General features: G+C 48.0%; 4 protein-coding genes across 4 annotated transcripts; 1 reads left to right on the forward strand and 3 right to left on the reverse strand.

Moving 5' to 3' along the window:
* Positions 1 to 208: 208 nt before the first annotated feature.
* On the reverse strand, positions 209 to 2,482 carry I303_103564 (uncharacterized protein; the record flags this gene model as incomplete). Its single annotated transcript, XM_018406906.1, has 6 exons — positions 209 to 495; positions 581 to 1,440; positions 1,507 to 1,731; positions 1,801 to 1,930; positions 2,009 to 2,255; positions 2,369 to 2,482. The coding sequence occupies 6 exons, from the start codon at positions 2,480 to 2,482 to the stop codon at positions 209 to 211; spliced, it is 1,863 nt and encodes a 620-aa protein (XP_018263714.1).
* A 2,287-nt stretch (positions 2,483 to 4,769) lies between these two features.
* On the reverse strand, positions 4,770 to 6,109 carry I303_103565 (uncharacterized protein; the record flags this gene model as incomplete). The annotated part of the gene is made up of 3 exons (XM_018406907.1): positions 4,770 to 5,391; positions 5,496 to 5,718; positions 5,824 to 6,109. 3 exons carry the CDS (start codon positions 6,107 to 6,109, stop codon positions 4,770 to 4,772), a joined length of 1,131 nt encoding a protein of 376 aa, XP_018263715.1.
* A 298-nt stretch (positions 6,110 to 6,407) lies between these two features.
* I303_103566 (uncharacterized protein) lies at positions 6,408 to 7,342 on the forward strand (the record flags this gene model as incomplete). Its single annotated transcript, XM_018406908.1, has 3 exons — positions 6,408 to 6,768; positions 6,837 to 6,955; positions 7,028 to 7,342. The coding sequence occupies 3 exons, from the start codon at positions 6,408 to 6,410 to the stop codon at positions 7,340 to 7,342; spliced, it is 795 nt and encodes a 264-aa protein (XP_018263716.1).
* A 3,457-nt stretch (positions 7,343 to 10,799) lies between these two features.
* On the reverse strand, positions 10,800 to 12,081 carry I303_103567 (uncharacterized protein; the record flags this gene model as incomplete). The annotated part of the gene is made up of 5 exons (XM_018406909.1): positions 10,800 to 10,897; positions 10,967 to 11,055; positions 11,121 to 11,308; positions 11,375 to 11,517; positions 11,586 to 12,081. 5 exons carry the CDS (start codon positions 12,079 to 12,081, stop codon positions 10,800 to 10,802), a joined length of 1,014 nt encoding a protein of 337 aa, XP_018263717.1.
* Positions 12,082 to 13,612: the final 1,531 nt, after the last annotated feature.

Genomic DNA, 13,612 nt, shown 5'->3' on the forward strand with positions numbered 1-13,612 from the left:
GCGCAGACGGGACGGGAAGCATGCAAGTCTGGTCATCAATCAATCGATACACTTCATTCATATTGATCAAGTTCTGATGCCAGTATTAAATATTCAAAAATATATATTAAACCAATTTATATTAGAACCCTTCCGCAGTTTTCTCAGCTGACGGTGATCCGCAGATTGAGACTTCTTGTCAGGATGTACAAATCTGGATCTTTTCCATCTAAGCCGCAGAGACGGGAGCGGTCCTAGGAGGAGTCTCAGAGTACTTGGGGGAGTAATCCGTATCGGCGGAGGCAATGATGGCAGGTGGCTTGGGGTGTTGCTTCTGGAAGAACAAGTATCTCTTCCAAAACCAAGGGGCAGATACGGTTGCTTCATACTTGATGTATTCGGATGTAGGCACCGAGAATACTTGATCAAGCTCTTCAAGGGTGAGTTGCTTGGTTTCTCTGATGAAACAGAAGACCATGAACCATGCAATCAAGTTAAGGCCAGCGTAGAAACCGACTACAAGCAGAACCACATAGTCAGCATCAAATTGATCTAGACCCTCACAGCATGTGCGATGGCTAGAGCGAAATGCGATACTCACAAGCTCCGGTTGTGGTCATGACCGATCGCATTCTAGGGAAAGTGATACTCAAGACACCGGCGAAGAAGTTGTTGATGAACACCACGAAGGCCATACCTTGTTCTCTTTGAATAGTGGGGAAGACTTCGGCCGAGTACTGGAAGGCAACGGGACCCTCACCGAGAGAATAAGCGATGGTGAAAAGGTAGATGAACAATACGACAGGACCAATTCTTGATGCTTGAGAACCGGTGGTCTTGAGTACGGACAAACCGGCAGCCAAAAGGAAGACACACATGAATGGGAAGGTGATGAGACAAAGTCTTCTTCGTCCAAAGACATCGATCATGAACAAGGTTGGGATGGTGAAGACGACTTGAATGGCACCGTAACCCAATGAAGCGTATAAGGCTTGAACGTCGGTGTAACCTACATCGGTAAAGATGGTCGAAGAGTAGAAGGAGATGATATTGATACCGCACATCTGTTGCGCCAACATAGCAGTCGAAGCACCGTAGTTGGCTCGTCTGATTCTAGGTACGGTGAAACAGTCTCTCATTCTGGTGAAGTAGTTGGATCCGGGGTAAGCGGCCTGTTCTTCGGTGTAGATGATGTAAGAGTAGTAGTAATCTCTGGCGGCAATGATCGGGTGAGCTCGGAGTTTCAAGAAAGATCGGAAGGCTTTGTCGTATTTCTTGTGCTTCATCAACCAACGAGGGGACTCGGGGGTGAAGTAAATACCGATCATCAAGATGAAGGCGGGGATAAAGGCTGAACCAAGTTGCAGTCTCCATGAGATTCTACCGGTATCTTTAACGATAACGTTGGCACAGAAACCAAGGAAGATACCAGCTACTACCCATAATTGCCAGAACATAGTCCTGCAAGCGATACGTGGGTCAGGTCAGCAGCTGATCAGAGACCAATGAAGGAAATTTTGCACTCACAGAGCACCTCTGACTCGAGCGGGCGCAAGTTCGGCAGAGAAGATGGGTACTGTAGCGTTCTTGGCACCGATTCCGATACCCATAACGAATCGGATAGCAAATAGTGTTTGCCATGACTTAGCGAAACCAGAAGCGATGGGAGTAGCAGTAAGACAAGCGGCGGTGATGAAGATTTCTCCTCGTCGACCGAAGTAGTGGTTAAGGGGATCAGTAATGAAGGCACCGCTGTTGATGATACACTCCGTCAGCTCGTGTTGATTGGCCTGCGGCTTGCTCCACATTAAGAAGACTCACATAAGACCCGCAGTCAAGAAAATGATGGCGTTGACAGCACCGACTTTCCATTCGTTTGCGCCTTCACCGGTGATATTGAATTCTTGAGGGAAAGACAAATTGGCACCGTTTGAACCGGTCTGATCCCATCCTGGAGAGCAGACAAACTAGCTGTAAGCATCGAGGCTCGATGGAAGAAATTTGAAAGAGAAGCGATAAGGCCACGTACCCTGAGTAGCAGCACCAACAGCACAAAGAACGATAGAGTACCACAGCATCTTTGGACCGTGCCATTTGTGGTCCCTTTCGTATTGGAGAGCGGCGATCTCCTCTGGAAGGAGGTTAGGGACATTCTGGAAATGTTTTTGGTCCCGCGCTACCAAGGCTGCTCGTCCGAAGAGATCAGCGTATTCGCCAAGATTGTGGTTGTTGGCAAATGCGTGGGCATCAGCGACCACTTGTTCTGGGCTTTCCCTCTATTCATCATGAAAGGTGAACGAAGACGAGCAAAGAAAGAAGGAATGACAAGAGTTTGTCAGCTTGGCATTCAGTTCTGGGCAGGATCGAAGCTCGATCATCGGTCACTCACCTTCAGGGGATTGTGGATGACATGGATAGCAGTGGACGACTTCTCATTGTCATCATTTACATAGTCGTTTCGATTCTCAAGATGGGCTTCTTGAGCCTTAGCTTTCTCAGCCATGATTGTTTATTTATCTAACTGGTTATTTACTGTGAATCGATTGGTTGGATGAAGATAGATAACAAAGGAAAGGAAGAGATGGGGGGCACAACATGGTTAAATCGATCTAACGGTGGAGCTATATATGTTGGGATGGGGGTGTTTGGGTCACCCAGTTTCGTTCTTTTCCGTCGATTGGACCCCCTCAGCTAGACCCCGGCCTTTCCTCTCATCTGGTAGGAGTAGCGCTGTATGACTATGACGGGGCTAAATTACCTCCCTTCTCTGGGTAGATGAGCCCCGTTTCAAACTAACGTTATTTTCATTTCGTTCGGTTATCTTACTCTGATCGTGCGGTCTCTGTCTGGAATCACAGTCCGCCGAAAGGCAAAATATCCAAGGAGGTGTTTCTGTATTACTTTGTTCTTTTAGCTCATGTCTTTTTGGTTTAGCGCTAAATCAAACGATGAGATACGTCATATGTGGCGCACGACAACCTACACAAACACCAGAGCGCCATATGGTCAACAGGGTAAAATCCAGGATATCCGGCTACTTTAGCCGAGTCTACCGGCGGCGAGAGGAAAAAGACGAGAGCGCCGTGAGAACAAATCACATAACCAATTGAATGTCTAGTTGGCTCGTCCGCTTGAGCGTCCCGAACAGGCCGATTTCCACCTTGTCAAATCTCGAGAAACGCTCACACGAGCGGATTTCATGCGGAAAGGTTCGCATATTTCAGCTACACGGCAAGAGCGGCAAGGGGTGGAGGAGCAGCGAGAAGACAGGACAACACGAAAATGGGGCAGCTGAAGTTTGTGTTTGCCCACTCAGCGTCTGTACCTTTATTCTCGCGGTTCCGCTCCTGAATCCAGGTGACCCAAAAAGTCTAGAAGAGTGCAGCGACGATCGGGGAACCAAACTATCATCTGCGAGGTGGTCCAGCGAGTGTTGAACGGATCAGAATGGTCACGTCGCGATATGATGGGTGGAGATGTAAAGTTATGGATGCAGATGCCGGTATCTCGTCAAGCTAAGCATAATTTACCTCTGATCAGGTCATGCGGTCTGTGGACCCACCCCGGAGATGAGTTCGGTTAAAGTGATGGGAATCGAGGTACACCCACTTACGAGCTGTTTTAACAGTTGAACAGCAGACGACTGCGGTGGGAGTCTACGAACATTTTTGGAGAAGGGTAAATAATCCGCACAGTAGAGCCGAACGATACAGGATCGCTTAGTCAGCATACACACCAAAGGTCTTATGACCTTTTCCTCATTTCCTCTTGCTACAAAACTTGGCAGTCCGTAATTCCAACGAATCATGTGCATGATGATCGTCATATTCGTCATATCATTTCGGAGCTGGCGAGATCGGAGCAAACCTTGGGCAGGTGATCAGGTGACGCTCATTTACACTAGGAACCCCATGGAGTAAATGGATATCGTTCATCGTTCATCGGAATGAAAACTCTCCTTCTCCACATTTTCAAGTCTACCAAGTGGATTTTAACGTTATCTAAGCCACTAGTGAGCAAACGCAACTAAGAAGCAAGAGCGCCAGCTCAGAAAGTGATCGAGACCTAAATCTTTAGTCGGAAGATGTTCCTCCGCGTCGATCATTCCATGAGAACAGGTGACCCGCTCTCGAATATGGTTGTATGACGCTCATCGTAAGCCAAGACAAGGGATCATTGTCGTTGGATCAGAACCGATATATCAGATCATTTAGAATATCATGAGTCATGAGCGAATGTGGCCTCTTCTAAGGTCTCCCATCTGCCCAATTGGAATGGAAGCTGCACGGTGTTTGTTTGTTTGTTTTTTTTCGCGGAAGCCAACCTCCGCCTCGCTGCTTCTTGTGAGGGATTTCGCACTCCGTTAGAAGTCATGACTTCGCAATCTGCTGATTTATGCGGGACTCGAGGTAAAGCGGACATGAGCGGAAACAACTCTGGTTGTCATGCGTGTTGGCGGATGCGAATGAAGAGAGGAGAAAGGAATTGGCATCCGCTGATGTTGACTTTTTTGCGCCGCTTGAACCGAAGGTGTCGTGAGGATTCTGGCTTCTAAGTTTCTAAGTGGCAAAGAAGGACAATTGCAGTGCTGTGATGTCAAAGGGAAGCAGGGCTTCAATTGAGACAGACTTTTGGCTGTCTAAGAGCTGTCTTGACGGCAGAATCAAGCAACAGACACTTGGGCCGCTTCTTCCCAAGGTCTTCTACTGCACGTGTGACTAGGTCGGTCAATGAAAACGGTGTGCTGCGCTGTATATATATTTAACAAACTGGATACAAGATAGCATGTCCTAAAATGAGATGACCTTCGGCTTCGACTTTGGCTGTTGTTGCGCCGTCAATTTTCTAGCAGTCAAGGGCAATTTCTCGACCTCGTTAAAAGTATCAATTTGACCTGGTCTTTGACCTTCTGGCGGACCCTCGTAGCCTCCTGGCAACCTCTCTCCCAGATCTCCAGTCACCGGATCGACTTCCCTGAGCCTTTTCATCGGCCTCTCACTATTTCTTGCTGGTAGATGCTTCTTCCTTTTGCCTCCTTGACTATCATTCTGCTTTTGTTGCGAGAGAGTCTGTCGAGATTCGACCATGAAATCATCTTCATCCGCTCCTGCACCGTTACCCGTTCCAAGGACTACCTCTCCTCGCTTCCTGCTCGTTTGACTCTGCTCATCGTCGATATTGGATATCGTTTGTCTCCGAGGATCATCCGGACAATCCTTAGCGCGGTGTTCGACGGATTTGCAGACTTTGCATTCGCCTCCGTTGACGTATATCCCTTTCCCGCCGTTCGAGGGACACCCCGAAGCAAGGTGGCCGCTCCCCAAGCATATGTAGCATGTCGCAAAGGGAGTAGGGTTGGACGAGTCGATAGGTTCCGGACAGCCATGTAAAGAGTGCTCATTCGAATTACATCTATGCGACATCAATCACAATCACAGATCAGCTTAGAGCATTTTGATGTGAAGCAAAACGTGGAAACGAGGGAAAAGGTGGGACGGTGGGACAGTGAGACTTACCGATAACATTTTCCCCCTCCTGTGACTTGAGATCCAGCTTTACCTCCTTTCCTCTTCATTCCACTACCTTGACCCTCTCCCTCTGCACCCAGTAGGACGTTCGGGCAGTCTTTCGATGCGTGTCCAACACTTCGACAGGCGAAACACGTAACGTTCGTATTGCGCTGTTCATTCCGTCTTTGTTTTCGTTCTTCAGCATGCTTGGCTGACAGTTTCGCTCGTCCTGCATGATCAGCGAGAGCTCGTCAGTCATTCTACCTTTCGTTCAAAAGATCATATATCACGTTCCAACGTATCTAGGAGTCGGATTGAAATGAGATCCACTCACGGGATATGCCTTCATCTTTACCCCAGCTGCTCTTCTTCGCATCTGGACCTTTTTTCTCTCCTATGGCTATACGTTTGCCAGTCTCGTCCTTGATACGCTCTCTTCCTCTTCTTTTCTTCTTTTTCTTCTCCGCTCCACTAGCGCTGCCTCCAGCCGTAGCAGAAGAAGCGGGGATACTCGATGGTCCGGCATCTCCTTCGGTAGGCTGATGAGATGTATGAGCTTCTTCCGCCGCTGACTGCACAAACTTCTTCTTCCCCATACCAATGGAGGTGAAACGAGCCATCTTCGCTGGGTCACTCGAATTTACAGGCAGAAACCGCTGTATCGAGGGCTTTAGGTTGGGAAGACAAGGCAAATCACTGAAGTATAGGGTTATTTGCTATCCAAGAATGCCAGCGGCAAACGGGTATTGATCCAACTTTTTCTGACAAGTCACGTGATCACCATCGTGCCTGAGATTGTCCAGCTTCAACGCAACCCAGATCCAGATGCTTTCTTCCGGAGAGGTCTGAGAAAGCTCTCAAGTTCCTGTTCGTAAGCCAAGGTACAACGTTAGAACGCCTGTCGCGCCCACGTTCGCTATGATGATACGGCCCACCATTGCTCAAGCTACTTTGCGAGCCATCACTCGACCAGCGGCGGGTTCCTCCATTCCAGCTCGAGCTATCCTGCTTGCTCCTGCTCTAGCTTCATCTTCGCGATCATTCTCTTCGACTCCCTCGATACTCAAGAAGAATAAGGGACCTAATGTCAAATCGCCCAAGCAAAAGATCCGAGCGACCGAAGATGACGAGGCAGGAGCGAACGATGATCCTGGAGCTGGCGAAGTGGTGATCTCCGAAGTCATCGAGAAGACAGCTGCGAAAATTGAAAAGGCCGTTCATTGGGCTAAAGCAGTCATCTTCGAAGGTGTCGAGAGAGGACGAGGACGAGTCACACCGGGTGAGTCAGCTGGAGTACTCAGAACGAACCCACAGAGCTGATGTTGTCTATATATTATATCTCTGTAGCACTGCTGGATTCAGTCAGGGTGTCTTTACCTGATGCGCCTGGACAATGTCATTTGAACGCCGTAGCTTCAATAACGACGAAAGGGAATGCCTTGTATGTGGAAGTGTGGGATACGGATGTAAGTCTACTACCCAGATCTATCAGTCAGGTCACTTCAATATAAGATACTGATGCCTGTTGTGTTTGGCAGGCGACGAAACATGTTGAATCAGCAATACATCAAGCCAATCTACCAGGCATATCGCCTCAGAAGACAGGCGCAAACACACTGAAAATCCCGATTTTGAGACCCACAACGGAACAACGGGCGGAGATCTTGCGGTCGTTGGCGAATACGGTGGAGGGTGCTAAACAGCAGATACGTATGGCGAGGACTGACGGATTCAAGCATCTAGGAGGAAGGAAATCGAACGGGACGGAAGAAGTGCAGAAATTGGTTGATGAGGCTAGTAAAGACTTAGATGGGCAGATGGTCCTGGCTAAAAAGGAGTTTGAAAAGGCATAGACAATTAGAAAGGGGTAACGGTCCGGAACAAGGAAGTCATACATCGGCATTCCAGCATTGCTGGCCATACACATGCAGCATACATCATCCGCCATACTGATATGTGCATGTTCTCTAACATCGAATAGGAAGGTGGAAATTCGAAGTATACATACATGCACTGGCGAAGTTGATGGAGTTTCTCATCGACATTCGACCTGATCGCGGACGCAGCGCGCCACTGATGAACGTCTGTGCTGACAGTCCCTGTCGTTGTGTGGAAATGACTCACTCGAACAACATCATAAGTGGAGCTGGCCCTCCTTCGGGCCTCATCTTTGATATGACGCTTGGCAAGGGGGGATTGATGCTCCAACTGCTACAGATGATGTCACTAGGTGCATTTTGCGTCATATCGAACAGACGGAGCATGGCAAATCCAACTTCAAATCAAGGTATATAACCTACAACAATCAGGACGGCGAGGCTACAGTGCATTCGTCCTCAAGCAATCTCATTTCAGCGAGATTAATCTGAGAATACATATCAAACTGCACCTTGTACCAAATAACCAACAATGCACGGAACTACGACTACAACCCAAACGACCCACTACTCTACGCATCACGGTACGCACAGACAAAACCGTATAAGGGGACTCAAGAGTGTAAGTCTACTTTTTCGCATGCATATGCTGTCTATGTACCTTCTGTTCTCGGTCGTACACCTTCCCTGCTGACATATTATCATTATCGCCTTTTAAAGGCCATTAACAACCCTCGAACGACTCACGAGGGACGAAATCATGCTCAACACGAGCTGCACTCAATGGGAGTAAAGTCGACCCAGTAGGTGTACAAATACCGTTTGACGGTCTAAGGCTCTTGATCGACGCGCTTACACACAAGCTGGTTGTAGTCCAAGCCTTGGAACGAGACTCAGACACCTTTTCCACCTTCCCGGTAAATCTCATGGTCATAGCCACAATCACAGGTCGACTCGGACCACCCATACACCTTATAGTACCACTCATACCACTTCCAAGACGACTCGTGCTTACTAGCCTGCGGTGCTAAATCTCAAGGCGGAAATCGTATTTGTGGGTTATAACGAGGCGCCCGAGCCCTCATTTTGACGTGTACATGTAATATATCAGCTATGTTGTGTTGCCTGATTCCAACGCGCTGTACAAGACACAGTGGCTACTTCTTGCAGACTACACCGTACTTGGAGCAGACATTGATCTCTTCAAGACAGTCTTGCAAATATCCGTCCACCGTTTCACTCTCTTACATCACTGTTTGCATACGGTCCCACTCTTTGTCTCGGGACGTGTGCAGCTACTTTTTTTATCGTAAGAACTGTCTGACTATCCATTGTCAATACTATCGTTGTCGAGATTGCTGAGCGGACGTTCGATCAGTCCGATCAGCATGGGACCACGAGCACGCTCGTTGGGCATTTGGATCATAATACAGGCATCGGGTGAAGGTGCACGTTTTGGCTTGATGATACGTCTCACGATCCGCCTTACAGGCCTCACTGAGCTCGTTCCAATCATTCGAGCTGAATTGTACTCCGTCCCTGACGAGTCTGTCCCTGTATGCCTCTGCGTCCGTCAAACAGGTTTGCGTTCCACAGTAGTTCGGTTCGTCGGGATGATACCACCTGCACCAGCCCGCAACGCAGTAATGCTCTCTATACCCTTCCGTATACACACACAGCCCGCTCGCGTACCGTTATAACGCAATACAACACATCAGCATCCTACCGATAAGCTATTGTCCCGTATTGGACTGCATCAGGCTCGAAGCCGACTCGCACAAAAGGCAGTTGAAAAAGTGATCGGAAATAGTGAAGAGCGAGAGACACGATATGATTCTCTGCACTCACGAACTGCTCTTCTCAGTCTTTCTGCCGAGAGAACCCACTTGCTGACATTCTTCTGAACTGTGAAAGCCAGTGACCTACAGAAACTCACTATCGCTTTTTCTTCCCGGAATGCTCGCGATGATCAAATGAGATTCGACTTATCAGAATGAGAATGGGAATAGTGGTATTTGTCTGATTTATATCATATATGCATGAAGCAACCGGGCAGATTGGGCTTATTCCTGCTATAAGACATATTCGAGTCGTGAATGAATCCAAGTGATCAGGATTTCTCCGTCTCACACTTGGAGTTCCGCCATTTCCACTTCCACACCTCGGTCCGCATCTCCTTCGGAGTCCTGGCGCTGAAACTTTCAAAGTTGTCGAAAGGATAAAAAGGAAAAAGCGAAAGTGACGTTGAGCATCGAACATGAGATCAACCCGTCCCTTTGTGCGTCTCGTTCTCGGTCTCGGTCACAGCCTCGCCCATATTCGCTGCCCGATCAGCAGAACCTCCCAGCTGATAAGTGAACGAGCGCCAACTCCGAGAAACTCGCGGAAGCGACGCGGGACAAATAGACAGCATGTGTATCTCAGCTTGTGGCCGTCCGCTTACACTCAACTCAGTCTGACGTGAGAAGCCCCCGTCAAATTCGAGTCCGAGCGGAGTAGGCTTACGAATGAGAACAATTGAAACAATCATACCATATCGCAGTCCGACATTAGCCACATGATGTGCGCACGAGCATATCTGGACCGTGAGTATCGCGTCGTTCGTAAGAGAAGTAAGTCAGGTAATATGTCTTATCTTGCCAAAAGGCAGATTGTTCACTGTATCAATTCATCTGACCTCTATAGAGAAGCAGGCGACAAGCTGACGATCGCCATTATGACGGGTATGAGTATTCCTTGACTTTACGCTGATATTTATCGCTGGACTGAGCATGCACTGCAAATGTAAGATAGGTTGCTCAGTAATTATATTTCATACCCAGAAAGTCACATGTATAAACTCTCTCCTGCCCCCCTGCCCACCCTTTCTCAGTGCGTTTACCCCTCTTCATTTTTCTTGAGTGGGAGCTTACAAATAAATATGTTCAAGTCCACATCAAAGCCCAAATGGACTGTGATGTTGGTGTTGGTGTTGTTGTTGACGATACTGCTCGATGATGATGATGAATATGGAACAAAAGGTGAATTGTCCGTCTGATGAAATGAACAATTATATTGGGAGAGAGAACGACGAAAGTCGGTGACACATACAAGAGAGGAGCAAAAAGGTACAATGTGAACGATAAATTAGTTGACGCGGGGGAAGAAAACCATCAATTATAGCGAAGAGAAAAAAACGGAAAGAAGGGCGAGATTTTGACTCGTGATTGATTAATCGTTTGATGTTTCTGATTATATATTAATCGGTCGAGAAAGATGTTTATCAGATCCGATTCGCAGATTGCTTGTTTCGATTGAGCTGGGTTGAATTCGGTATGGAGGATCCAGTCATTATTGTGAGTAGCTGACAAGATATCGAGCCGATGCCGAGATCGAGATCGAGATCGAGAATGGAGAGTACCAAGGAGGAAGGAACGTGTCTCGCCAATCCGCCTTATTTGGATCCCCATCCCCACCAACTCGACTTCTTCTTCTCCGGTGCAGGGTTGTATTCCTTCTGCATCTCAGCCAGCAGCACATCGAATGCTTTGGCTACATGGTTGTGCGTCAGCGTCTTTTGCTATCCGTGTCCCAGGAAGGGCATAAGTAACCTCTACTCACAGACATTCTTATTATCCTTAGCGCTAGATTCAATGAAACCAGCATTCAATTTTTTAGCCAAAGCTTCACCTTCTGCTGTGGTCACAGCTCTGCATGGATCATCACTGTATCAGTTTCTGTCACTATGCTAGATAGGGTCGGAAGCAGCACTGACCGTTCAGATTGTAAATCCAGCTTCTGGCCAACTACGACACACGGGACTTTCTCTAAGCCCGCGTAATCCAGGATTTTGTCGTGAACTATCGGGATCATCTCGAACGATTGTCTCGATGTAATAGCGTATACCAGGATGTAGCCGTGGACTCCAATACCGTATTTCCCAGGGAATAACGAGTATTCTTCCTTCATGTGGGAGATCTCTCGTCAGCTCGGACGATCCGAGGGAGCTGTTGATGATCGGGAACTCACTAATCCCGCCGAGTCGATGATTTCGCACTCATACTGCACACCGTTGTATGTCACGGTTTTGTGGGATGTGTCTTCGATAGTAGGGTAGTATGAAGCGTTGTATGTTGGCGGTGCGACATACTGCTGTGTCAGAGAAGTTTTCCCTGTAAGTGCCCATTTAGTGATCAGCCGAAGTGCCTTCTGTGATGTATGGAGGTCCCAGCTGACTCACCAACACTCGGAGAACCCATGATCACCACCTTCCTCTTCATTGTTCCTGCTGCATTACTCATGTTGACGTTACGGAGATATAGTGAGTTTCCTATAAACGGATTGAGATCTTCTTCTTCCTCGATCAGAGTTTCGTTATCGTCTTCCAGCTCGTGATGTGTGTAGGGTGATGAGACTGCAGTGGAAAATGACGAGCGAGACGACCCGGATGGTTGGGGAGACAAGGTTATGCACCGTTGCAAAGGGGATTTGGGCGATTTGCGAGACGCCAGTCGGACGTTCCGAGAATCAGGCGTATAAGAAGGAAAGCCGGTGAAGTACGTTGAATGTTGGGGCGTGGTGGGCGTGGTAGGAGAAGAAGGTTCAGAATTTCGTCGTTTATGTTCGCGGTGCACAGGCGAATGCACGACAAGAGTAGGCAAGTCGATGGATCGTGGCGAATTGCGAGAGACGATTGTTGATGTCGGTGAAGTGGTGGTCACGGTGATAGTGGTCATGACGATGCGAGTGATAGTGGTACAGAGGATATGTGATTTGTTTGGTTCGTCAGTTTGATTGTAACACTATGACCGTTCCTTGCCCTTGTGATCCGACCGGCAGGGAATAAGGGGGAGTGTAAAGGTGTTTATGACAATTGAAAACTAAGAACTAAGGGTCAAGAGTAATAAATGGTTCTCGATCAAATTCGCAAGACTCTGTGCGTCCAATTGATGGTGGGTTATGCGGCTAGCGCGCAAGGTCCCAAGCGGGATTAGAAACAGGCAAATAACAGTTATAAGGGGTACAAGGGAACCGAGCGTATTTTCAACCTCAGCCAATTGCAAGTGGCAGGACGATGGTACAACGATCACGACGGGTTGATCAGCTTCGCCCAGGTATAGAACAGGCGAAGCGGCAATATAAAAGGTACGTTGTGAAGGCAAGGGGGATGTTGGGTTGCAGGGAAAGGTTATTAACTCTCGTTGGAGTCGTGATATCAATTATAGGGTTCAGATATGCTTTATAAGTTTGCCGCAAGGGTGATCGTGCAGGACAAAGGGAAATGGCAGTGGCAAAAGGATAAAGGGGTTTGAATGCTAATGTCCAAGGAAGATGGAAAGCCCTTTATTTATCCTCTTCATCATATCGTCATCTCGCTCTTTCGGGCTAGGCGTCGAGCTGTGTGACGAAGGTAGGAAGGGGCGTGTTGTATGCAAGAACATACGATGAGATCACAGCTAAGCGAGAACATCATGGGTATGTAGCGAAGCACGTTGATCACACCCCCAACACAACTAGCGACAACGAAAAAGGTCGTGTTCTAGTGTTGTGTTCGTGTTCATGTCCGATCGACGGACAGATAAACGGACAAGCGAACTAAAAGTTGACAATTATACCGGAACATCAAAGGCATCCAGCCCAAGGAGTGATGAAAGGAATGATGAATAATTTCACGACAGAAGCTTGCGGCGAGGTCCCCGGCGGCATATGAAACGCCTTTAAGACCATAACAACTAGCCGATTCCAATCAAGAGGGTAGAGGGTAGGAGGGGACATGAAATGAGACGAATTGAAGATAGTCCGATTGAGATGGGTCGGAAGGATCATATTTGGGGGTTCTGGGGTCTAGGCTCTGTTTGTGTGTCAAGATGGTTATGAAGGATCGACAATTTAGAGCCTTCTTTTCTTCGGCTTTGCCATGCGGGAGTTCCGGAATAATGGTCCGCAAACCTACAGAGGTGGGAGGAAGCTTGAGAAAGGAAGCGAGTAGGAAGAAGTCAAATAACACAGTTTAAGCTAGAAGAAGGTTGAGAAGTCTACACCTTCCTCGCGGAATACGTTACTTCGTGCTTCTGGCTTGAGAAGAACTCCCGAATTCGAAAGAAGTGCAATGAGGAAAACAATCCCGGCAGGAAACAAGAGAAGTATCAGGACGAGAGATGCTCTCCTCACTTCATAAAGGAAGGAGACCACTGTACAGCAAAAGGAAAGAGGAAAGGAATCCGGGAGAGAGGCGGACCGTATTCATACAGAGCTTGACCTGTCACA

The sequence above is a fragment of the Kwoniella dejecticola genome, chromosome 4 (assembly GCF_000512565.2).
Source record: "Kwoniella dejecticola CBS 10117 chromosome 4, complete sequence".
Taxonomy (NCBI): Eukaryota; Fungi; Basidiomycota; class Tremellomycetes; order Tremellales; family Cryptococcaceae; genus Kwoniella; species Kwoniella dejecticola.